This window comes from Canis lupus, chromosome 21 (assembly GCF_011100685.1).
Source record: "Canis lupus familiaris isolate Mischka breed German Shepherd chromosome 21, alternate assembly UU_Cfam_GSD_1.0, whole genome shotgun sequence".
Classification (NCBI taxonomy): domain Eukaryota; kingdom Metazoa; phylum Chordata; class Mammalia; order Carnivora; family Canidae; genus Canis; species Canis lupus.
This window is the reverse complement of record NC_049242.1, coordinates 28,115,719-28,141,498: the sequence shown is the minus strand read 5'-3', so window position 1 is coordinate 28,141,498 and position 25,780 is coordinate 28,115,719. Positions and strand designations below refer to the sequence as shown.

At 35.9% G+C, this 25,780-nt stretch overlaps 2 protein-coding genes across 2 annotated transcripts; one reads left to right on the top strand and one right to left on the bottom strand.

Moving 5' to 3' along the window:
• Positions 1 to 4,793: 4,793 nt before the first annotated feature.
• LOC119877382 (olfactory receptor 52Z1-like) lies at positions 4,794 to 16,282 on the top strand. Its single transcript, XM_038569356.1, has 2 exons — positions 4,794 to 4,872; positions 15,324 to 16,282. Exons 1-2 carry the CDS (start codon positions 4,794 to 4,796, stop codon positions 16,280 to 16,282), a joined length of 1,038 nt encoding a protein of 345 aa, XP_038425284.1.
• A 4,367-nt stretch (positions 16,283 to 20,649) lies between these two features.
• OR51L5 (olfactory receptor family 51 subfamily L member 5) lies at positions 20,650 to 21,609 on the bottom strand. The gene is given in 1 exon segment (NM_001389073.1): positions 20,650 to 21,609. A coding segment is annotated over 1 exon segment (960 nt).
• Positions 21,610 to 25,780: the final 4,171 nt, after the last annotated feature.

Below are 25,780 nucleotides of genomic sequence, written 5' to 3'. Positions count from 1 at the left end.
GATCACATGTATTTCTGGAATAATCCTTATGAAATCAACTTCTAACTTGAGCAAAGAAACATATATCACTAGAAAGAGTAATATGTTCACAATCTATATGTACATATTTGTTTCTCGTATGGAAGTTGTTGAAGACAGTAACAATATCTTATGACTTTTCATTTCCCTCAGGAGGCTCAAGGAAGACAGATTCAAAATAATGTACAAATAAAGGGTCAGTTTTTAATCATCTGTGTTGTCAGAAAGCCCTAGTATCCATGGAAACTAGCAGATTAGTAGGAAGATGTAGGATGCAAATCATAAGGTATTAAGTAGAATCCATGCTATCACTTGACCCTATGCAGTCTACAATGTAGCTTCTTATATCTTCCATAAGTGACTCTTCCATAATATTTTTACTACCTATCTTTGAAGTTATATAATTTTCTCAGCTTTCACTCTTGAGAGTTTTATCTTTAGATACTACTTTACAAATATGTTATCAAATTTTACTATGCACCGAATCAACTTCTTTGACATCTAATGATAAGCTCACATATAAAGCCTAGAAAACGAGGCCAGAAATTAAAGGATTGACTGAATATCTAACATGAACTGGGGTAATGGCATGCCAGGTACTATGCTTTGTCTCACATTTTTATTTTCTAACTAACATTCTCCCGATGTATGATATTATGTTTGAAATTATGTTACTAAATTTGGATAAAAGTAGGCTACTGACTTTTAGTATCTGTTGGGGAGTATGCTGCTGAGAATATTTGATAGAGGAAGCATGTTTTTCTTTGAACAGTACTCACTTTAAACAGTTTTTGCCTTCAAGTAGTTATTAAAATAATGATAAGAAAGAGAAATAACTGCCTCAGGTGCTTGCATTTGCAGGTTATCCTGCCAAGAATAAGAAGGAGATACTTTATCAGCCAGTAGTTTAATTTCCCAGAGGCTCTAGGGTGTTATATACATTCTTCACTCTCAAGTTTTGCTGATTTCAGTGGTTTTCATGTATATAACGAAGGAAACAGACAAACAATCTAACAAAATTCTGCAACATTATTCTTACAAAGATTTCTGGACATGAATAGGAAATTCACCGTATTTCTAAATGGTTGTATGGTAAAGTAGAAGCTTATAATTTTAACTCGTTGCCTCATGTATGCCTGTAAACAATCCATTGCCAGCCCTAGACACTCTGTCTAGATGTTCTGGAAAGATAATGGGTATTTCTGCATTGTTATTTTTAGTTTCACATTTTTTTTTCATTTTCATCCTTTATATCATTCCCAAACTCTGTTTTTGGAACTCAATGCCCTTATCTGACCTGGGAAATTATTTATTTATTTATTTATTTATTTATTTATTTATTTATTTATTTCTGTGGAATATGTAAGTATCTCTTTTATTAAGATGGGGAACAAAAAAAATAAGATGGGGAACATGTATTTTTCACTGAGTATTCATACTAACAAGAAACCCAGCATACGTGTGATCTACAAGATATATGTTGAAAGTATAAAGAAATAAACATATAGTCACGAATTATTTGAGACATAAAACAAAAAGTAGACAAAAAACAAGGTCATAGTCTAAACAGTAAAATTACATAAATCTTATGAGTGATAGAAAAAAACAGTTGCATAGATGATTTTCTTTTGGAGCAACAGGATATATGTGATTAGACATGATTCTCAGATGAATGGCAAAGGTGATACTGAGACCTATATTTGGTATATAGGAAAATTCTTCATGAATATCATATTATTAAGCCCTAACTTGAAAATTCCTCAGTGAAGAATGCAGCATAGTTTTATATTATCCAGTATTTTCTGATTGATATTTAATAATTTCTTAAATCTTGCAATGAAATATTTCATTGTCAATTGAAGAATTCCATGATGATTTCAGATTGATGTATTAAAACAGATGATCACTAAATCACTTTGAACTAAGAGGGTATGTGATTTCAAAGTTCAGGAGTACCTGAAGGAATAAATATAATTTACTTAAAAATAAAAATATATAGGAGGACAAACTGCATTGATTCATGTCTCCAACCACTGAATGACATCATAATTATTTATCTTCACTAAAGGAATATTCTTATCTTATTGGTATTCTCTAACTATTACAATAAATTGTCTCACATCTCTGGCTCATCAATATTTAATTAGTCAATTTTTGTTTTTTTCCTCAAGTAAACATTTATGCATATACTCCTTTTAAGGATTTATTTATTTATTCGAGAGACAAAGGGAGTGAGCAAGTTGAGGGAGGGGCATAGGGAGAGAATCTTCAAGCCAGCTCCCACTGAGTGCCCTAGTGTGGAGCTTGATCTCACAACCCATGAGATAATGACCTGAGCTGAAGCCAATAGTCCAGTGCTTAACCAATTGAGCCAGCCAGGCACCCCCATAGACCCCTTTTAATTAATAATGTGTATATTTCTTTAATGTTATCATGTATACTCTCCATCAAAACTCATGGCTAGCAATGACAGTTTATATACTCCTGTCCTAATTAAGGTGATATATCCATACACATGAATAGTTATTACTTGACCATTGGCAACTGTTGCCTTGGAATTAGGATTATAGACAGTAACAAGAATGATCAAAGGAAAGAACAAAGAATTATTGGAGTTGCCCATGAATTTTAATTGAAATTTGGGTAATCCAGTAGCAGTCATAATCATCTTTTTCTCTTACTTTCCTCTATAAATTGTATGAAGAATTTGGGAATCTGTGCTAAATCATCTTGGGAATAAAAAATTTATTGTAGTGCCAGCTTTGAGACAGGGGTACCTGACATAGGTGAAATAGATCTGTGGAAGTAGAAGTATCAAAACCCCCAAATAAATCCAAAGACACAAAAAAAAAAAAAAAAAAAAAAAAATCCAAAGACATTTTTCCACTAGGTAAAATTCAGAAATGTTAAAACAAGGAACCTATGCTTGACTTTTATCTTTTAAAACTTAGCTGTGAAAATGTCATTACCTATCTGTGTTGCTATGCACACCAGCAGTATGGACACTTTAAAACTACTGGAGGAGAAAAAAAAAAAAAAAAAAACTACTGGAGGGTTTCCATATCAATTTTATAGAACTAGGATGTTTTTGTGACTCTTTACTCAGTTCCAGTGTCAGTAAATTGGAAAGATAAATAGAGATGATGGCAAAGAGAATAAGCCCTCTATGTATTCTAGAGTCAGTGGAGTTTTTAATGATTCAAGGTAAAAGGAGGATTTCTGCAACACTTGTTTCCTAAACTAAGTATGTCAACTCCCCTTTCTTGACTCTCTGCTCTGTTGTGCATCCCTCATGGTACTGAATCTGCATCTCCATAATTATGTTGTTTTCTCATCTTTAATCTACTTGACAAGATGATAGTATTCCTTAAGCCTGCATAAATGCAATGTGAATGGTAAGAACCATTAGGCAATAACAATGGTCCTGAATCTAGTGATTAAATAAGCCCTGAAATTCATATAGTTCAATCTTCATGCAACACTGAAATTCCTACTCCAATATATCTGACAATTTTTCACCAGACTGACTACAAGTATTTTTAGTTTAGAAAGAGCAGAACATAGCACACCATTCCAGACACTCTTAGGAACTCCTTATGAAAGCTTGTGTAGAGCTACCCTAGATACAGCAAAAATCACCCTAGGTATAAATAAGCCCTATGAGAAGGAGGCATGCTGGTCGGAATCAGTTTCCATTCTGACTTCCTTAATTCCAGAAAACTAACTCCTATCTTCAATCACTCTCTCTCCCTATACCCTCCTGTAATGCACATTTGTTAGTTGTCTCTTCAACAGCGTGTCCCCTTCACCCTTACTAATACTACTCCAGACATCCCAGCATGGGGTTTGAATGGGATTGACCACACCTTCAGAGTAGGCTCTAATTATCTTAATATAATCAGCAGATACATTTCACCTCACCACAGTTATCAATTCAAGAAAGACACAGGTCAACTCAGACCAATTTCTGTCACTGGATTCATCTCTGAGATTTCATTTTAAACACTGTACTGGTTCTCTGTTTCCTCTTGGGTATGAAGGAGGACATAAACATTCCTAAGAATTACCTTTGGAACCTTGAAAAGAATACCTGCTAATAATGGAGCCAATGGTAAAGAAGCAAAACTGAGAACTGGAGAAGACAGAGAAAGATTGGGTCCATGTTATGTTCAAACTATTCAAAAACCTTTTTATAAACCTACCTCTTGACTTAAGGAAACTTAAATGCTTCTTGCTAAGTGAAAGAAGCAAGGGGAGGTCAGCTAGAAAGATTGTAGAGTGGGAGGAGCCTAGGCTTTCCTTGTCCCAGGGATACAACCAGATAAAAGTTATATCACTTTAAATAACAGAGAAAATGATTCAAAGACTGGCAGAACAAACACCACAATTAAAGGTTAAAAAAAGGGCACATTAAAAAAATAATGGAAGGGCAAAGATGCAGTTTAGTAATGTAATGGACTTTGGAAGTCTGTGGTGGAGATGGAGCAGGTAACATGGAAAAGGATGGAAATAGACTTTCACACCAGGCAGCCCTCAAAAGGGGAGAATAAATCCTCATAACCTTTGCCTTTGAAAGTGAGGGGGGCAAATATTGTGAGTTCTTAACAACCAGTGACACTTAAAGCCTGGAGTTTTTTTAAAATATGCATGCTGGGTTGTGGAAGAGCCTAGAAGGCATTAGGAAGTGGAATCCCTGCCCTTAAAGACACAGCAAGACAAATAGTGCATGCAAATATAGCATAGAAGCAGCAGTTTGAGAAACACTAGGGGTAGACATGGAGGAGAGTGATTTTTTCATCTCAGAGAGACAGGGGTCATCTGCAGAAAACCCTGCAGAAATAAAGGTGTTGGCAGGTACCATTCCCTCCTCTGTTCTCCAGCATAAACAAGGGTTACCTGAGGACCAGGGCAGTGCTGTCACTTACTCCCTAACTTGCTTGCACCAATATCTGCCCCCTTGTGCTTTAATAGAACAGCCCTTCCCAGTCATGTTCACCTTAGTCCCCATACTGTTTGTCCCTTCCAGGAGACCAGCTCCAGCCCAGACAATACCACATTTCCCAATCTTGCATTTTCCAGAACCTAATTTCTGGTGGTGGCAGGAGCAGTTTTCATTTTGCAAACAGACCACTGCACATCTTGTTAAAACACACCCCATCTTGTCAAGAGACCACACAGTAGCCACAAGAGGCAAAGAAAGCCTCTGCAGACAACTGGGCTGAAAGAAAAAGAGGTCAAGACTCAACAGAGTACATACAACAACATAGGAAACCATTCCTAAAGTGCCAGGCCCTGGAGAACAGGAGACACTGCACTGTAGGACACTCTAGGACCTCTCCTTCATAAGGCTATTATTGTTAAAGAGCAAGGAAGTAGCTGACTTTCTAACACAGAGAAGCAGACACAGAGAGTTAGACAAAATGGGGAGACAGAGAAATATGTCCCAAATGAAAGAATAGGAAAAAACCACAGCAAGCAACCTAAGCAAAACAGTTATAAGTTCTTTGCCTCATAGAGAATTTAATGTAATGATCATAAAGATACCAAGAATAGTAGAGAACATCAATAAGACCCTTAACACTGAGTTTAAAAAAATCAGAGTTGAAGAACACAATAAATGAAATTTAAAGTATACTTGATAGGATAGATAGCAGTCTAGATGAAGCAGAGAAAAAAATAATGATCTGGAAGATAGAGTAATGGAAAGAAATCAAGGTGAGCAATAGACAGGAAAGAATATTACGCAAATTGAGAATCATCTTAGGGAACTCAGTGATCCCATTAACTATAATGACATTCATATTATAGGGATCTCAGAAGAAGAATAAAGAGAGAAGGGGATTGAAATTTTATTTGAATAAGTAGTAGCCAAAAACTTCCTTAATCTGAAGAAGGAAACAGATATCCAGATCCAGGAGGCACAGAGATCCCTCCAGAAATTCAACCCAAGGAGGTCCACACCAAGACAAACAGTAACTAACATGGCAAAAAGCAGTGATAAAGGAAGAACTTTTAAAGCAACAAGAGAAAAGAAGACAGTTACATATAAGAGGAAGCCCCATAAGGCTATGAGCAGATATTTCAGCAAAAATTTTGCAGGCCAGAAAGGAGTGGTATAATATATTCAAAGTACTAAAAGGGAAAAAGTCTCCAGCCAAGAATACTCTTCAAAAAGGTTATCATTCAGAATAGAAAGGAAGATTAAGAGTTTCTCAGAAAAACAAAAACTAAAAGAGATCATGACCACTGCACCATCCCAATAAGAAATATTAAACGGGATACTTGAGTGGAAAGAAAAGACCATAAGTGAAAGTATTAAAAGTAAAAAACACAAAATCAGTAAAAATAAGGATTTCTGTACAAATCAGTCGAGGGACTCATAAAATAAAATGATGTAAAATATGATACCATATGACTAGGATGTGGAGAGAGGAATAAAGAATGGATTCAAACTTAAGCAACCATCAATTTACTATAGATTACTATATACATAAGATGGTAACCACAAGTCAAAATCCAGTAATGATTATGCAAAGAACAAAGTGAAAGGAATCTAAGTAGATTACTAAAGAAAGCCAACAAACCATGAAAGAGCAAGAGAAGAATAGATCACCGAAAACCTATAGAAACAATCACAAAATAAGTAACAAAAGGGTAATAAATACAGATATATCCATAATTACTTTGAATGTAAATGAACTAAATTATCCCATCAAAATACATAGGGTAACAAAGTGGATAAAAAACAAGAATCATCTATAGATCATCTATACGCTGCCAACAAGAAATTTATTTCAGACCAAAAGACACCTACAGATTGAAAGGGGATGGAAAAACATTTATCATGCAAATGGATGTCAAAAAAAAAGCATAGGTAGCTATACTTCTTTGGAAAAAAATAGATTTTAAAACAAAGACTGTAATAAGAGACAAAGAAGGACACTAGAACAATAAAGGGAAAATCCAACAAGAGGATATAACAATTGTAAAAATTAATGCACCAAACATGGGAGCACTCAAATACATAAAACAATAACAAACAAAAGAGGATAATTGATAAGAATACAATAATAATATGGAACTTTAACACCCCACTTACAGTTATGGACAGATCATCCAAATAGAAAATAAAGGACATGGTGGCCTTGGTTGAGACACTAGACCAGATAGATTTAATAAACATTTGAGAACATCCCATCCTAAAACAGAAGAATACACATTATTTTCAAGTGCACATAAACGTTCTCAATATAGATCACAAATAAGCCACAAAACATGTCTCAAAATTAAAAAAAAAATTAGGACCATTCGTATTTTCTGACCATAGCCCTATGAAACTAAAAGTCAATTTCAAGAAAGAAACCTGGAAAACTCACAAATATGTGGAGATTAAATAACATGCTACTAAATAAAGAATAGATCAACCAGGAAATAAAAGAAGAAATAAAAATTGCATGGAAAAAAATGAAAATAAAAACACAATAGTCCAAAATCTTTGGGATGCAGCAAAAGTGTTTTTTTTTTTTGTTTTTTTTTTTTTCAAGGTCCATGCAGGGAGCCTGATGTGGGACTCGATTCCGGGTCTCCAGGATCACACCCCGGGCAGAAGGTGGCGCCAAACCGCTGGGCCATCAGGGCTGCCCTATTTTTATTTTTTAAAGATTTTATTTATTAAAGACACATGTCATTCATGAAAGATACACAGAGAAAGAGGCAGAGACACAGGCAGAGGGAGAAGCAGCTCCATGCCAGGACTCTGATATGGGATTTTTTTTTTTTCTTTTTTTTTTCTTTTTTTTTTTTTTACTTTTTTTTTTTAATTTATTTTTTATTGGTGTTCAATTTACTAACATACAGAATAACCCCCAGTGCCCGTCACCCATTCACTCCCACCCCCCAACAAAAGTGGTTTTAAGAGGGAAGTATATAGCACTGCAGGCCTACCTCAAGAAAAACCTCAAATAAACAACATATCCTCACACCTAAAGAGGCTAGAAAAAAAACAAACAAAGCCCAAATTCAACAAAAGAAAAGAAATCATAAAGATAAGAGCAGAATAAATGATATAGAAACTAAACAAAACAAAGAAACAGGGGTGCTGTGTAGCTTAATTGATTGAGTGTCCAACTCTTGATTTCAGATCAGGTCATGATCTCAGGGTCATAGATTGAGCCCTCTGTCAAGCTCTGTGCTCAGCATGGAATCTGCTTGCCCTTCTCCTACTTTCTTATATAAATAAATAAATAAATAAATAAATAAATAAATAAATTCTTAAAAAAAGAAAGAAAGAAACTTAAAAAATAGATCGATGAAACCAGAAGCTGATTCTTTCAAAAGATCAACAAAGTACATAAATCTTTAGCTGGGTTCATCAAAAACAGTTTTTAAAAATTAATTAATTAATATAAGGAGGCCCCAAATAAAATTACTAATGAAAGAGGAGCAATAATAATCATCACCTCAGAAACATAAAACCTATCAAAACTAAAACAGCAAGAAATAGAAAATCTGGACAAACCAAATTAACAGCAATGAAATTGAATCAGTAGTCAGAAAACACTATCCCCCAAAAAAGTTTAGGAAAAGACAGCTTCCTGGGCAAATCCTACCACACATTTAAAGAAGAGTAATACCTATTGTCAAACTATTCCAAAAATGGAAGAAAAAGGAACACTTCCAAATTATTCTGGGGCCAATCACCTGATAACAAAACCAGATAAAATCATCACAAAAAAAAGAGAACTATAGGCAAATATCTCTCATGAACAGAGATGCAAAAATCCTCAGCAAAATATTAATAAACCAAATTCAACAAAACATTAAAAAAAATCATACGGCACAATTGGGGTGCCTGGGTGGTTCATTCAGTTAAAATATCTGCCTTCAGCTTAGGTCATGATCTCAGAGTCCTGAGATTGAGTCCTGTGTTGGACTTTGCACTCAGAGAGGAATCTGCATCTCCTTCTGCCTGTACCCACCCCCCACTCATTCTCTCTCTCTCTCTCTCTCTCTCTCTCTCTGTCTCAAATAAATAAATGAAATCTCTAAAAAAAAAAAATCATGCATCACAATCAAGTGGGATTTATTCCTGGTATGCCAGTGTGGTTCAATATTCTGAAAACAATCAATCAATCAATGTCACATCAATAAGGGAAAGGATAAAAATCATATGATCATTTCAATAGACACAGAAAAAGCATTTGACAAAGTACAACATGCATTTGTAAGAAAAATCATCCACAAAATTGATGTAGAGGGAACATATATCTCAACGTAATAAAGGTCTTGTGTGAAAAAACCACAGCCAACATCATACTCAATGGTGAAAAACTGAAAGCTTTTCCCCTAAGGTCAGAGCAAGACAAGGATTTCCACTCTTACCACTTTTATTCAACACAGTTCTGGAAGTCCTAACCACAAGAATTAGACAATGTAAAGAAATAAAAATCATCCAAATTGACAAGGAAGAAGTGAAACTCTCAGTATTTTCAGATGACATGATACTATATGTAGCAAACCCTACGGACTCCACCAAAACGCTAAAGACTACTCCACTCTTATAACTGGTAAATGAACTCAGTAAAGTCACAGAATACAAAATGTACAGAAATCTGTGGCATTTCTTTTTTTTTTCTTTTTTCATTTTTATAAATTTATTTTTTATTGGTGTTCAATTTGCCAACATATAGAATAACACCCAGTGCTCATCCTGTCAAGTGCCCACCTCAGTGCCGGTCACCCAGTCACCTCCACCCCCCGCCCACCTCCTCTTCCACCACCCCTAGTTTGTTTCCCAGAATTAGGAGTCTTTCATGTTCTGTCTCCCTTTCTGATATTTCCCATTCATTTTTTCTCCTTTCCCCTTTATTCCCTTTCACTACCTGCACCCCGACGTTTATAGCGGCAATGTCCACAATAGCCAAATTGTAGAAAAAGCCTCAGTGTCCATCAAAAGATGAATCTGTTGCATTTCTATACATCACTAATGAAGCAGTAGAAAGAGAAATTAAGGAATCAATCCTTTTTACAATTGTGCCAAAAAATAGGAATAAACTTAATGAAAATGGTGAAAGATCTGCCTTCTAAAAACTATGAAATACTGATGAAAGAAATTCCAAGATGCAAAGAAATGGAAAATCATTCCATGCTAAAGGGTTGGAAGAACAAATATTGTTAAAATGTCTATACTACCCAAAGCAATCTATAGTTTTAAAACAATCCCTATCAAAATACAGGAGCATTTTTACAGAACTAGGACAAACAATCCTAAAATTTGTATGGAACCACAAAAGACCTTGAATAGCCATAGCAATCTTAAAAAGGAAAACAAACTGGAGGTACCACAAATTCAGATTTCAAGTTATATTACAAAGCAATAGCAATTAAAACAGCATGGTACTGTTATAAAAATAGACACATAGATGAATATAACAGTTTAGAAAAGCTAGAAATAAACCCACAGTTATATGGTCAATTAATCTTTAACAAAGGAGGAAAGAATATCTAATGGAAAAAAGACAATCTCCTCCACAAATGGTGTTAGGAAAACTGGAGAGCTACATGCAAAAGAATGAAACCAGACCACTTTCCCTCACCATACACAAAAATAAATTCAATTAAAGACCAAAATGTGAGGTTGAAATCACAAAAATCCTTGAAGAAAGAAGAGGCAGTAATTTCTCTAACATTGGCCACCGCAGCATTTTTCCAGATATATGCCCTGATGCAAGGGAAATAAAAGTCAAAATAAACTACTGGAACTACATCGAAATTAAAGAGTTTCAGGCAGCCCCAGTGGCTCAGCGGTTTAGTGCTGCCTTCAGCCCAGGGTGTGATCCTGGAGTCCCAGGATCGAGTCCCATGTCAGGCTCCCTTCATGGAGCCTGCTTCTCCCTCTGCCTGTGTCTCTGCCCCTCTCTCTGTGTGTCTGTCATGAATAAATAAATAAAATCTTTTAAAAAATACACAAAAAAATTAAAAAGTTTTTGCACAGTGAAGGAAACAATAAAACTAAAAGGCAACTTATTGAATAAGAGGACATATTTTCAAATTATGTATCTGATGAAGGGTTAGTACCCACAATATATAAAGAACTGATACAACTTAAAATAATCCAATTTAAAATGGGCAGAAGACATGAACAGATATTTCTCCAAAAAAGACATACAGATGGCCAACAGACACATGAAAAGATGCTCAACATCACTCATCATCAGGGAAATGCAAATCACAACTACAATGAGATATCACCTCACACCTGTCAGAATGGCTAAAATTAAAAGCACATGAAACAAGTACTGGTGAGGGGATATGGAGAAAAAGGAAACATCTTGAACTTTGATAGGAATGCAAACTGGTGCAGTCACTGTGAAACAGTGTGGAAATTCTTCAAAAAAGAGTAGAACTATCCTAGAATCCATGAATTGCACTAGTGGGTATTTATCCTCCAAATACCAAAAACAAAACAAAAACAAAAACAAAAAAGAACCCCTAATTCAAAGGGATGTATGTGTGTTTATTGCAGCCTAATTTATAATGACCAAATTATGGAAGCAGCTTGAGTATCCATCAATAGATGAATGCATAAGGAAGATGTGAGATATATATGTATAACTCAGCAATAAAATTAATGAAATCTTACCATTCATTATGACGTAAATGGAGCTACAGAGTATAACCTGAAGCAAAATAAGTAAATTAAAGAAACACAAATACCCTATGATCTCACTCATACATGGAATTTAAGTAACAAAACAAATTTAAAAAGAGGGAAAAAAAAGAAAGATAGAGACAAACCAAGAAACAGACTCTTAATTATGGAGAACCAATGGGGAGGTGGGTGGGAGGATGAATGAAATAGTTTATGGGAATTAAGGGTACACTAATGAGGAAACAGAAAGGAAGGGAAGAAAGGGAGTGAAGTGGATCCAATCCAGAAGGGCACCAATAGGGCATATTTTCAACTGTAGGACATTGTGGAAAGAATAAAACTATGGAGATGGAACAAGATAAATGGTTGTCAGAAGGCATAGAAGAAAGGAGGGATAAATAGGTGGAACACAAGGGATTTGTAGGGCAGTAAAACTATGGTGTGTGCAATCTTCTTTGTGATTTTAGCCTTTTTCCAGAAAATTGGCTTTGTCTGCCTACCATAGGCACTTGGTTTCCCACCATAGCACCTCTTTCCCTGGGCATAAAGGGAATCTTTGCCCTGGCTTATCTATGGTGACAAATGTATCATAGCAATGTGAGGTGCTAATAATAGAGAGAATAGATTGGGTAAGAAGGATTATATGTGAAATTCTATACTTTCTGATAAACCTCAAATTGCTCCATAAAGCAGTATATGTTAATTTATAAAGCTTCATTTGAGAAATGGGAGTTATTTAAATATACAGTCATGCTTTTCCCTTAGAAAAACCTCAAAATATCTCACTGAGGTACACTTGGTCACATATAGACATGTATTAAAATTGCCTCAATAGTTGGGCTTTGTCATAAAAGATGTCCATGTTCCAGAAGAGTCATTCAGGAAACTTTTTTTTTTTTTTGGTACTCCCTAAAGGGCACTTACTGAACTGGCAAAGATGTACAGAGATGCTGCGCTGCTCAGAGACTTGGTTTGAGATGGAAAATTATCAAATGCAGTTCAAAATTGGAAAATATAATTTCACAAATATGAAAGATAGGTTTAGTCAGCTAATCCACATACCGATTGTAGGTCTCAGGTGCAAAATAAATCACTTGGCCCTGTAAAATTCCCAAAAGACTTCTTGGCCCAGAGGTTATTCCTGGAGTTCTTGTTGTAAATATCTGTGTACAATAAAGGTATATATATGTATGTATATTTATACACACACAAGCACACATACATTCTCTGAATCCCTATAAGATAGACCTGACATTTTTATCTAACATCTAAGAATATCCATGGGAAATGCTAAGAGGAAATTCAAGATCTGCCTTTGTATATTCCCAGTGGTTTAGAAAAACCATGCATGTAAAAGGTAAGTTAGAATAGTTTCCTGGTTAAAACTGTGGGTGCTGCAATTAGGATCCTTGATTTCAAAACAGGCTTCACATACTGCTTAGTAATGTAATCTTAGGAGAATCCTTGAGTATCTGAGTTGTCTTCTATGTAAAATTAGGATAGTAACATAGTTACTTCATATAGTAGTTGTTACCCTTAACACCCAAGTAAAGTTATTAGAATGGGTTTTAGGAAAATGCTTAGCCCATTGCAACCATTAATATGTATTTCCAATGATTATTTTTACCATTACTGCTATGTTGCCCATCCCTGTGCTGATATGTGATATGTCTTCTATTCAAATATGCTGTTATTTTCTGTGTAGTTATTACACAGCAAAGCTGGGTACTGTAAGAGACAACCAGATAAAAGAAGCAAAGCCATAATCTTACCAGGCTAATAAAATTGTGGTTACACCTCCACATTTTTTATTTTTTTCACCTCCACATTTTTAACAAAGTAACCATTCAAAAAAATCCCTCTAAGAGTTGCATTAAAAACCATTTCATCTCTCCCATATGTTTGCCTTTTGATGAGAAATTTTGTCTTTTCTTTCTTATCTCAATGTTATGAGAGAGAGAACAATGTAAGGGAGAATAGAATAAATATATATTAATTCACGTGATAATATGCTCTACTTATTGTGAAGGGCTGGAATAATCTCAAAAAGGTTCCAATTAATAATTAAAGGGTTAATAAATATTTTACAATGCAGTGTAGTTGTCCATCTAAGTGATGGTATGACAGCCCCACCTGAAAAGTGGACCCTTTGTGGATTCTAGATTTTGATAGCTCTTTTTAGTTGAAACAGCATTTATTGCCTATCACTTTGAAACTTCTCAAGATTTGCAGTCAAGAGCATTCATAAACATCCTTGGTGGCTTTGTCAAAAGTACTGCACTTAATTAAAAACTTGACTAGTTGAGTTAATGTTTTATTGACTTGGGAAAAGAATAATTTTATATTGGGGATGCTTTTTAAAGAAAGCTATTGTTATTTTACAATGTTTTGATATGTTATAAGTAATAACTATTGGGGCACCTGGGTGGCTCAGTGGTTGAATGCCTGCTTCATCTCAGGTCGTGGTCCTGGGGTCCTGACTGAGTTCCACATTGGGTTCCCCACTGGGAGCCTGCTACTCCCTCTGCCTATATCTCTGCCTCTCTGTGTCTCTTATGAATAAATAAATAAAATCTTTTTTTTTAAGTAAGAACTACTGAAACTTTAAAAAGTTTCTAAAATGTTATTCTTTTTTGGTGAATATGAAAATCGAAATTACTCTGTAAATGGGTCTTTCAATGATAGGTATTGAATAATCATGGTCCTTGACATCTTCAGTGACTGTCTTGTTCTGAAAGAGAACACTCTATACTCTGGATTTTTATTGTCTTCCTTGATTCCATTTCACGATCCTTAAGAGTTAACGCTTTTTAGTATCTGAATGATACTACAACTTTGGCATAGCAGTTTAAATTTCATGTTAACTCAACCATTGTCTTCAAGAATTCAAATGAGAAGCAGATGAGTAAAACTTTTTCTTTACTGTAGCAAAAGTAGGGCAAGAAAACATCTCTCATATCACCAAGATGGGAAACAACAATTGGAGTCTTCATGCTGGTCCATTATGTACAGTTTATTGTCCAACCCATGTCCTCCCCTTCAGTTTGTTTGTCAAAGAATGGAATATTAACCCTCTCCAGACTTCTATGCAGTGTTACAGAGAAAACAACTTTTACTGTATTTAATAAATTATTATGAAGTTAGGCAAAAACTACATACAATACATAGCACCAATCAAAGTTCAAATGACATATATATAAATTATGTGGTTATAACAATTAGTTTACAAAAGCAAGGATTTCAACCCTTATTTTTCTGATACACAACTTATTTTTCCAATTTTAGTATATACGCTGCTGAAGTGAGTACCACAATTTATTTTTCAGAGAGAATAGAACACTCCATAAAAGGGAAGTGGTTTGCCCATAATCATTCAGATTTTTTGGTTTTGTTTGTGTTTTTGTGGTTTTTGTGTGTGCACGGGGCTTGATCTCAAAACCTAAAGATCAAGAGACACATGCACTATCAACTGAGCCAGCCAGACACCTTCATACCTTCATTCAGATACTTAATAACTTTTCTCAGACCATTTTATTCTCCTTCCATTTCACCATGCCAAAATTGATACTTAGGTTTTTAATAGGATGAAGGAATAAATATGTGTTTTCATTTAGTATGTACTTTACCCATTTTCTTTCTATGTTTCATATAACAGACTTGGCTCACCTGTCTGTAAGAATATCCAACTCTACATCTGCTCACTTCACTGCCTTTCTGCTGACTGGAGTCCCAGGATTAGAAGACTTCCAAATCTGGATCTCCATCCCCTTCAGCTTCATGTACCTTTTGGCTGTGATAGGCAATGGTCTGGTTATGGCAGTGGTGGCCTGGGACAGAAACCTCCATGAACCCATGTATCTCTTCCTGGCCATGTTGGCACTCAATGATGTTTTCCTTTGTACAGTCACAGTGCCCAAAATGCTTCTCATCTTCTGGCAGGGCCCTTCCCCATCAACGTTTCCTGCATGTCTCACACAGATGTTTTTTGTTCATGCTCTGTTCCTCTCTGAGTCTGCTGTTCTCTTGGCCATGGCTTTTGATCGCTATGTGGCTATCTGTGCACCACTCCATTATGCAACCCTACTTACCGGCTCTCTTATCAGCAAGGTAGGTCTGGCTCTGGTGGCTCGGAGTGTGGCTGTGGTCACCCCTGGTGTCCTCCTCATTCTCCGGTTGCATTTCTGCCGGAGCAATGTCATCCACCATACCTACTGTGAGAACATGGGCATTGCCAAGTTGGCCTGTAATAACATTTCCCTTAATAGCATTTATGGGCTCACTGCTGCACTCCTCACCACAGGGCTAGACTTTGTCCTCATCTCCCTGTCCTACTGTCTAATCCTGAGAACAGTCTTCCAACTACCTTCTAGAGAAGCCCGGACAAAGGCCTTTGGAACATGTGGAGCTCATATATGTGTCATCTTGATATTTTATACTCTAGCCTTCTTTTCCTTCTTTACCCATCGCTTTGGAAATCACATACCCAGGCATGTCCTTATCCTCCTGGCAAACCTCTACTTATTGGTGCCACCTACTATGAACCCTATTGTTTATGGAGTAAAGACAAAAGAGATAAGGATGCGTGTCTTGGGGCTCTGTAACCAACCAAAATGACCCAAGCGCTATGAAGCAACAAGGATTTGGTGAGTATGGGATGGAGGATCAGATTTAAATGTCAAGTGTGAATCAACCTGGGCAAATCTATTCTCTGAATACTTAATCTCGGGATAGAGCTTAAGATATTCACATTTCCAAATGCTGTCTTCCCAACCAGGGTAAACAGGAAGCTAATAGGTAAATGCTCTAGTAACATCAAGGAGTAGCTCAACATATTAAGGTAATAAACAGTGGAATGTTACTGTAACAGCATAGGGGACTTAAATATCCCTTTTGTAATACATAATGCCTCTCTTATGTCAATTTGCTATGGACGATCTTAGCTCAGTTTCCAGCTTCATCATTGCATCCACAGAATCCAGAGTATACAAATAATTTAATAAATATTTGTTATAAATAAATAAATAAATAAATAAATAAATAAATAAATAAATAATAAATATTTGTTAAGTAGATAAATGTATTAACTAATCACATGCTAACTGCTGATAATTTTATGTAAGAAATGACCTAATATGTCTTTATGTATTATATAGAATGTATACTTTAAACACTTCTTTCTTTTCCTCTGAAAAGTATTTCCCTTAGCTTGCAGAAATGTCTGTTTCATAGCTCCTTTAATATCATACTGTAATAAAGATTCTTTTGGTTGCACACAATAGAAAGTTACTTTGGTTAGATTAAGTAAACAAACCAACAACAACAACAACAACAAAAAAGAATCTGAGGAATGGCATGACATCCAAGAAATTTTGAGTATCTATGACTTAGGAAGGACCCAAATCAGGCTAATTGCCCCATCTTGGGTCAGATTGCTAAAATTGCATCAATCTGTTACATGTCTTAACATTCTGATTAATGGGGATGAAATTGTGTCAGGAAAATTCTCAAAAGATAAATTATGGCAGACTGTCAAGATTATGTTCGCTGGATTCATTTAGCTCTTTACTTAAATAAGCATATGCAATTTAGCTAGTGTAGCTTTTCACACACCAGATATTCTTACTGAGTGCATTCTATAGTGCCTGGGACAAATTGTATCATCTCTAAATTTATCTGACATAGTTTCTGGAATGTAATCCCTTTTGTCCTCTAGAAAATATTCACTTGTTGATTAATAAAAGAGCTAAAGTTTTCCCTGGCATAAGACAACAAAAAATGCATCATGAAGATAATATAAACATATACATGGTCTAGTGGTTGAATTAATTGACTAGAGTACCTTTAAAATACTTATATTGCTATCATTCTCTTTATCAATGCATATGACTATTTCTAGACTCTAGAAATAGACACTATATATTTTTAAGGAATTATGTTTTTATTATTTAGAGATACCATATTGAATAACTGAATGACTAAGTGGGATAACGAAGTATTGCAATGCTTTGTATAAAAGAAAATGCCAGACACTATAATGACAAAGGGGATGTGATCTAATATTTTTTTTTCTTGTCATTGTGTTTTGCCACAAGGAGACTTCTGTATCATCAAGAGAATCAAGGTATAACCTAAAATATAACATTTAACATTATGAAAACAATTGCATTGCATTTTTGCCTAATGATTGGGGATTAAAATACAAAAATGAATTATGATTTGGGCTTCTATGGGTACTTACAGATTCTGCAAGAAAGCAGAGAATGTTTTCAAAAGGCAAATAAATACTTGTGACTTTGTCAAAAAAGGCAATATGAGTAAGAGTGCCTCTTGCTTTATAAATCCATATAGAAATGAAAAAGATGCTTCAGTCATATTATTGTAATTCTAGGCAGGAACTTCCTGTTTTTGGAGTACCAACTGCTTGCTGAAAGACTACACTTCTGCTTTTGTTAAGGTTCAAAACAAAATGTTTGTTCCCAACTCAATACCACCTTGTCATTAATGCATTCATTCATTCATTCATTCATTCATATATGAAATCACTCATCTCCTCACCAACTGTATTTTATGTGAAGAATTATCTTAATTTTAAAAATATGTACCTTCCAAGTGTTTTTGGTTGAAATATATTTTATTATTATAATGTAATTATAGTAATACATTAAATAATACTTTGTGTGCTCAAATATTGGGTATTTATGTAGATATTCCTTTAAAATAGTTTTATTAATATGCAAAATGCAAAATCTGGTGTACAACAGTTTAAACATATTTCTATTAACAACAACAAAAAACTAATAAAACTGTGTTTTTTGGAGTACAAGTGCTAGGAAAGGTATGTTCAACATCCATAGGTTAAAGATATATTTTGTAGGGATGCCTACATCCCTACAAGGTGAGGTGGCTCAGTGATTCAGTGGCTGCTTTTGGCTCAGGGCGTGATCCCACAGTCCCAGGATCCAGTCCCAAATCAGGCTCCCTGCAGAGAGCCTGCTTTTCTCTCTGCCTATGTCTCTGCCTCTCTCTCTGAGTCTCTCATAAATAAATAAATAAATAAATAAATAAATAAATAAATAAATAAATATTTGGTATCTGCAGTTCTTATTTAAAGATGATTATAGTCAAATGCTATACAATGAATAGCTGATGGTAATGATCACTCTCAAAATTTTCACTTTTTCTATCATTTTTTATTGCACCAAATATTATCTAATTTTGATATTTATGTACCTTTCTTATTCTTAGTTGATGTACTTACTCAAGGTGAATTTGTTAAAAGGAGAGGGGTAATTAGAATTAGAATCAAGAAATAGGTTAAAAGGGTGGAAACAATATAGTTGAATTAAAGCCAGATAGTAGAAGTTGCAGATGTATTCCATATGCCTGAAATTTGAAATCCTAATTTTAATTTAGTAAGCTCTTTTATTATATTACATGTGGGTTCATGACATGTCAAATCTTTTCCTTCAAGATTATTTTATTTTATTTTTAAAAGATTTTTATTTATTTAATCATGAAAGACACAGAGAGAGAGAGAGAGGCAGAGACATAGTCAGAGGGAGAAGCAGGCACCATGCAGGAAGCCCGATGTGGGACTCGATCCTGGGATTTCACAATCACGCCCTGAGCCGAAGGCAAATGCCCAACTGCTGAGCATTCAAGATTTTAAAAAGATTTTTAAAAATATCCAAGCCAGTCATTCTTTTTTTTTCAATAATTGATTCATTCCTTTTATCATTTATACACTTAATTATTTAGTGTCATTTTTATACCAAGCATAATATTCATTCTTACAGACACCAACTCTTTGATATATGATATAACAGGATATGTAAAATATATTAATTATTATTACATAAATACTGGGAACCATGACACATTTAAAGTCTTATTTGTCCCCTTTGTTTATTTTGCCTTTGCACAATTAAAGCCATACAAACTAAGAATATTCAATTACATTTGCGAGTATCTTTATACAACGCTATTCACAGACAGATACTAGATACATTCAGAATTATAAGGAAAGAGAGTTTTAATATTGAAAAGAGTTCCAGATAAAATTGTGAGACCTTAATCTTTAGCTATTTCTAGCTGCCACAAATTTTTACTAGCTACACCCCCAATGAGCTACATTGTTACATGAATGAAATTCTTCATAGCCAGGGATACCAAGGATAATATATTTTTTTAAATTCAAATAAGTAGTATACCCTAAAATATTATTAAGATGCATTTAACCCAATGGAATATGATCACAAGACTTCATATCACAATATGTTGACTATTTCAAAACTTATTAGAGTTTCAATTTAAAAAAATGAGTTTCAATTTTTATAAATTTAAAATTATTTCTAAAAATTTAGTAAGAGGAAAATATAGGCATATTGCCTCTACTGTTCCTGAGAAAACTAAATATCCTTAGTAGGGCATAACATGTGTATAAACTTTTAATATATGATGCAATGCACAATGATGATTGCTAACCTCTGCATTGAGCCCTAAAATGCTCTTATGTTAAATTTGTCCTATCTTTCAGAAAGAAAGAAAAAATAGATATAAAAAGCAATTGATTAAAAAAAAGCAATTGATATAACAAGAAAAGAAATAAAAGTACCTAGCAAATACAGTGTGTATAGGGAAACAAAGATTCATGGGTTTAATATATTTAATGAAAAATTAACAGATAAATAACCTTGGAAGAGATTAGGATTAGATATGGAAGAAAATAGATAGAAATGATATCTACCACACTCCAATCAAAAGTGTTCATATTAAAAGTGAATGTATGAAAGACATGTTAAGTCAAGCCATATAATCCCAGTAGACACCATTCTCTCCTAGGACATTTTCAGATGCTTTGTTGCTCCATTTCTGTTCTTTACTCTTTGTTTGACAAATATGATGCCAGCAAACCTAGAGCAGACAAATCAGTATGTGTTTACATCATTTAGATTGCTGCTATTATTGTCTTGAGGGCATGCCTACATCATAGTAGAACTGATTTTTGTGGGGAAAAGAAGGTGGAGAACTCCTTGGCGAATCTGTTTGGTCTTCACACTATAGATGATTGGATTAAGCACGGGTGGAACTAATAAGTAGATGTGAGCCATGAAGATGTGGATGAGGGGAGAGGAGTGTTTGGCAAAACGATGGACAATAGAGAGCCCAATCATCGGCACATATAGGATGAGTACCACACAGATGTGGGATGCACATGTGTTGAGGGCCTTAAGCCTCCCCTCACGTGATGCAATTCTTAATATTGAGTGCAGAATGTACATATAAGACACAAAAATACCCAGAGAGTCCATGCCCCACAGCACAATAACCAGAATCAACCCATATATAATATTAAACATTGTGTCAGCACAGGCAAGACGAATCATGTCCTGGTGCAGACAATAGGAATGAGAAAGGATGTGGGAGTGGCAGAAAGGAAAGAAGGCCAACCTGGCCAAAAGTGGAATCATTGCAAAGGCACTCCTAAGCAGGGCTGCAAGTCCAATTTTAATGATAAGTCTTGGGGTGAGAATGGTAGCATATCGTAGAGGGTGGCAGATAGCCACATAGCGGTCAAAGGCCATGGCCAAGAGCACAGATGATTCAGTGAAGGAGAAAGTGTGAATGAAAAACATTTGGACCACACAGATATTGAACTGGATTTCCCGGGAAATGGACCACAACACCCTGAAGAGTGATATCATTGTGGGCATGGACATGCCCATGTCAGTGAGGGAAAGCATGGCCAGGAAGTAGTACATGGGCTCATGGAGCCTGGGGTCTGTCCGAACAATATGCAGGATGGTGCAGTTACCCATTATTCCAACAAGGTAGAGGAGACAGAATGGAATGGATATCCAATGGTGAAATTCCTCATAGCCAGGGATACCTGTGAGATAGAATGTGGAGGACAGGCTATTACTGGAGTTTAAGGTTGCCATGGAGCTCGCTGTGCAGCTAACAATCCAAATTCAGGATCCCAAGCCAGTGGGGAGGGCAATCATGAGATCAGCATCTGAGTCAGGAAAACAAAACAAAACAAATGACATGTTCTTGTTTGCACTCTTCCATGCATCCTCACATTTTTGCTCTGTCTACGTTGCATTGCTGTGCATTGTCAGTTAAGTGAAATATCCACTTTATGACCACAAGGACATTTCCTCCTGCCTCCTGGATGCAGATCCATTGACATTCTGTCTAAATACAGACAATCTTTTTCGAAAGACACTACTCAGAACAGCACACACACAAACAGTTCTAGATTACATCTTTCACTTTATAATTTCCTTCCAGAATTTTCTTGGCAAAGGCTACTGAGCTTTGTTAACTTTAGCCTCTCTCTCTTTTTTGTTCTTTTTTAAGACTCATGCAGTGATTTATACACTTGCCTTATTAGGCCTCAGCCACATAGCTTTTTCAATACTACTGAAACATTATGTGAGGTATCTTTAAAGAAAATAGAGAATCCAGAAGTGGACCCTCAACTTTATGGTCAACTAATATTTGACAAAACAGGAAAGACCATCCACTGGAAAAAAGACAGTCTCTTCAATAAATGGTGCTGGGAAAATTGGAATCTACATGCAGAAGAATGAAACTGGACCATTCTCTTACACCATACACAAAGATAAACTCAAAATGGATGAAAGATCTAAATGTGAGACAAGATTCCATCAAAATCCTAGAGAAGAACACAGGCAACACCTTTTTGGAACTTGGCCACAGTAACTTCTTGCAAGATACATCCATGAAGGCCAGAGAAGCAAAAGCAAAAATGAACAATTGGGACTTCATCAAGATAAGGAACTTTTGCACAGCAAAAGAAACAGTCAACAAAACTAAAAGACTATCTACAGAATGAGAGACGATATTTACAAATGACGTATCAGATAAGGTACTCGTATCCAAGATCTCTAAAGAACTTATTAAACTCAACAGCAAAGAAACAAACAATCCAATCCTGAAATGGGCAAAAGACATGAACAGAAATCTCACAGAGGAAGACATAGACATGGCCAACAAGCACATGAGAAAATGCTCCCCATCACTGGCCATCAGGGAAATACAAATCAAAACCACAATGAGATCCCACCTCACACCAGTGAGAATGGGGAAAATTAACAAGGCAGGAAACCACAAATGTTGGAGAAGATGTGGAGAAAGGGGAACCCTCTTGCACTGTTGGTGGGAATGTGAACTGGTGCAGCCACTCTGGAAAGCTGTGTGGAGGTTCCTCAAAGAGTTAAAAATAGACCTGCCCTATGACCCAGCAATTGCACTGCTGGGGATTTACCCCAAAGATACAGATGCAGTGAAACGCCGGGACACCTGCACCCCGATGTTTCTAGCAGCAATGTCCACAATAGCCAAACTGTGGAAGGAGCCTCGGTGTCCATCCAAAGATGAATGGATAAAGAAGATGTGGTCTATGTATACAATGGAATATTACTCAGCCATTAGAAACGACAAATACCCACCATTTGCTTCAACGTGGATGGAACTGGAGGGTATTATGCTGAGTGAAGTAAGTCAATCGGAGAAGGACAAACATTATATGGTCTCATTCATTTTGGGAATATAAAAAATAGTGAAAGGGAATAAAGGGGAAAGGAGAAAAAATGAGTGGGGAATATCAGAAAGGGAGACAGAACATTCACTAACTCTGGGAAAGGAACTAGGGGTGGTGGAAAGGGAGGTGGGTGGGAAGGGCGTGGGGGTGACCACGTGACGGGCACTGAGGGGGGCACATGATAGGATGAGCAGTGGGTGTTATGCCATATGTTGGCAAATTGAATTCCAATAAAAAAAAGAATTCAGACAAGGATGGGTCAGCAGTACTTATTAACATAAGCAGCTCTTACCAACATATCCAAAATTATGTAAATGTAGTCACAGGCCTGGTCTTGGACCAGCATCACCATAAGCTAAATATGGGTTAAAATAGACTTACTTAAAATAATTTAGAATTTTAAGAATTATAATAATGAACTGTGTCATTTGATATGAAATGTTCTTATTGTAATAAAATATATAATTTTAGCAAAGTATGGTTGCTTCTGACTTTAAAGATTCAGAACCTTCTTTCTTAAAGGTCAGATCTAATCCATCAATTTGAGAGTGGTACCTTCTATAAAAATGAGTAACTAAATAAATTAAGTGCTATAAGGAAAGATAGAGCAGAAATTCATGCTTCAAAGCAAAAACTAGAGAAAACAAGATAACTAGAAAGTATGGATGCCCAGAGAAAGCATCTGACCTGGATGCAAAGTCTTTCCTACTCAGAACAAATGAGAAAACATATTTCCCGCCAATAGAGTCTTGTACCCCTTTTGTGGTCAAGAACAACATCTCTGAAGTACAACAGATGAGCCACCTCTCGAAATCCCACTTGCCCATCACTTGTTAAGAATCCCTGCTCACCAAAATGCTGTTTTGAGAATTTGCAATCCAGGAGACAGCTTACTTCCCATTGCAAATAAATAAACTGGCATCTTCCTGTCTTGTAAAGTCTGCCTTGGACTTTGTGAGATTCAGATCCCCTTCAGTCTTGTGTAGTTCCATGCACATAAACTCTGACTGAGGCAGATATGTGGCTGGAATGATTAATAATCATAGTTTTCTATGCAACAGAAGACATGTAGTCCTGAAAATAAATAAATAAATAAATAAATAAATAAATAAATAAATAAATGCCAGAGATAATAAATCCAGTCTTTCTGACTACTTATATTACAATTTAATCCTGCCCATATAGTGTGGGACCTCCTGCTATTTTCTTCTATCACCAAGTCTTGCTTCTCTTGCCCTGGGCTTATCTCCCTCACCCTCCTGTCCACCCTTGCACTAATTACCTTCCAAGCTCAAATTTTCCAATATGATTCCTTCTCTTCCCTGATTATCTCCCAAGATGTCATCCCTAATCCAAAAGGAAATCTGCCTTTCACTTACCTCACTGCTACTCAGTTCACACTATTTCTCTCACTTTATGGTGTCTGCCAAGAAGGGGTGAACCTGAGGTTTAATGGAAAACTGGAATATACCTGATCTGGAGGCCAGGCTGAAGCAGCTTTATCATTTCCACGACTTTCTATTGAGGTTTGAGGGGGCAACTGCCCTCCATCCACCTTGTTCAGACTCTTTCTCTGCTTCCACAAGCACATCCACCTCGGTAATATGCTGGTCCCAATGCTTGCTCACGTTTGGGTTGGGCAAATGGCTTATTTCCCTCTGGAATCAAAGGAGCCTCATCTGTAAACTGTAGATAAAAACAACTTGACAAGATTGTGCTTATAATTAAAGGAGATCTTGTGGGTAAAATACTTAGCATGGCACCTTACGTATAGTGACCATAAAATAATAGTGATAATGATGAAGTCAGCAATGACAATAACAATATTTCTTGGAAGTGTAATGGGAGGTAGGAAGATATGAGGAGACTGTGGAGTATCCTTCTAGAGAGGGAACACCCTGAGTGGGCATCTTACAAAAGTGATCTAGGTCGGCTGAGGGGTGGGAAGTGAAGGATATCAGATTCATCTGTGTTTCTTCAAGTGAAAATTCAGTATAGCTGTAGGTATAAATTGCTTCATGTCCTTTACCTCCAAATTCTTCTGGTAATTTCAATCACTATACTTACATAGTTTTCATTCTGTTCCATATCAGTTTGGGAAATAAAATAAAGGTAGAGCCCAGGATAAAATGGGAAGCCTGTCCAAATAAAGGAATGAGATCTTTGGAGACTATCATGAGCCTGGAATCTGAGCAGCCATGTCAGTGTTCTGAAGTTGCCACAACATATATTCACTATATTCCACAGATTCACTAGGATCTGCTCTGCCTATTATTCCACAACTCCTCATAGTGTGGCATTGGTGCATTTTGACTGCTCAATTCTTATTGTTTCTGATTCTTTTCAAATTCATTCACATGGCCTCGTGAGGTCTTCTACCATTCCTCAGAATAGGAGATGTAGTCGATAAACTCAAAAATCAGAAGGAGTTATAATTTGAGGTGTAGACTCCTGAGTCACAACTATGTCATATTGGAAAGCACTGATACTTGGGCTTCTAAGGGACATTGAAGGTTATCTGATACAGTCCCAATCACATTCTG

What these genes read in the sequence shown, in the direction of transcription:
- LOC119877382 (XM_038569356.1), top strand. Translation starts at nt 4,794, where the DNA reads ATGGAGGAGAGTGATTTTTTCATCTCAGAGAGACAGGGGTCATCTGCA. An exon ending in AGAAATAAAGGTGTTGGCAG is followed by an intron (nt 4,873 to 15,323) that starts GTACCATTCCCT and finishes TTCATATAACAG; the next exon opens with ACTTGGCTCACCTGTCTGTA.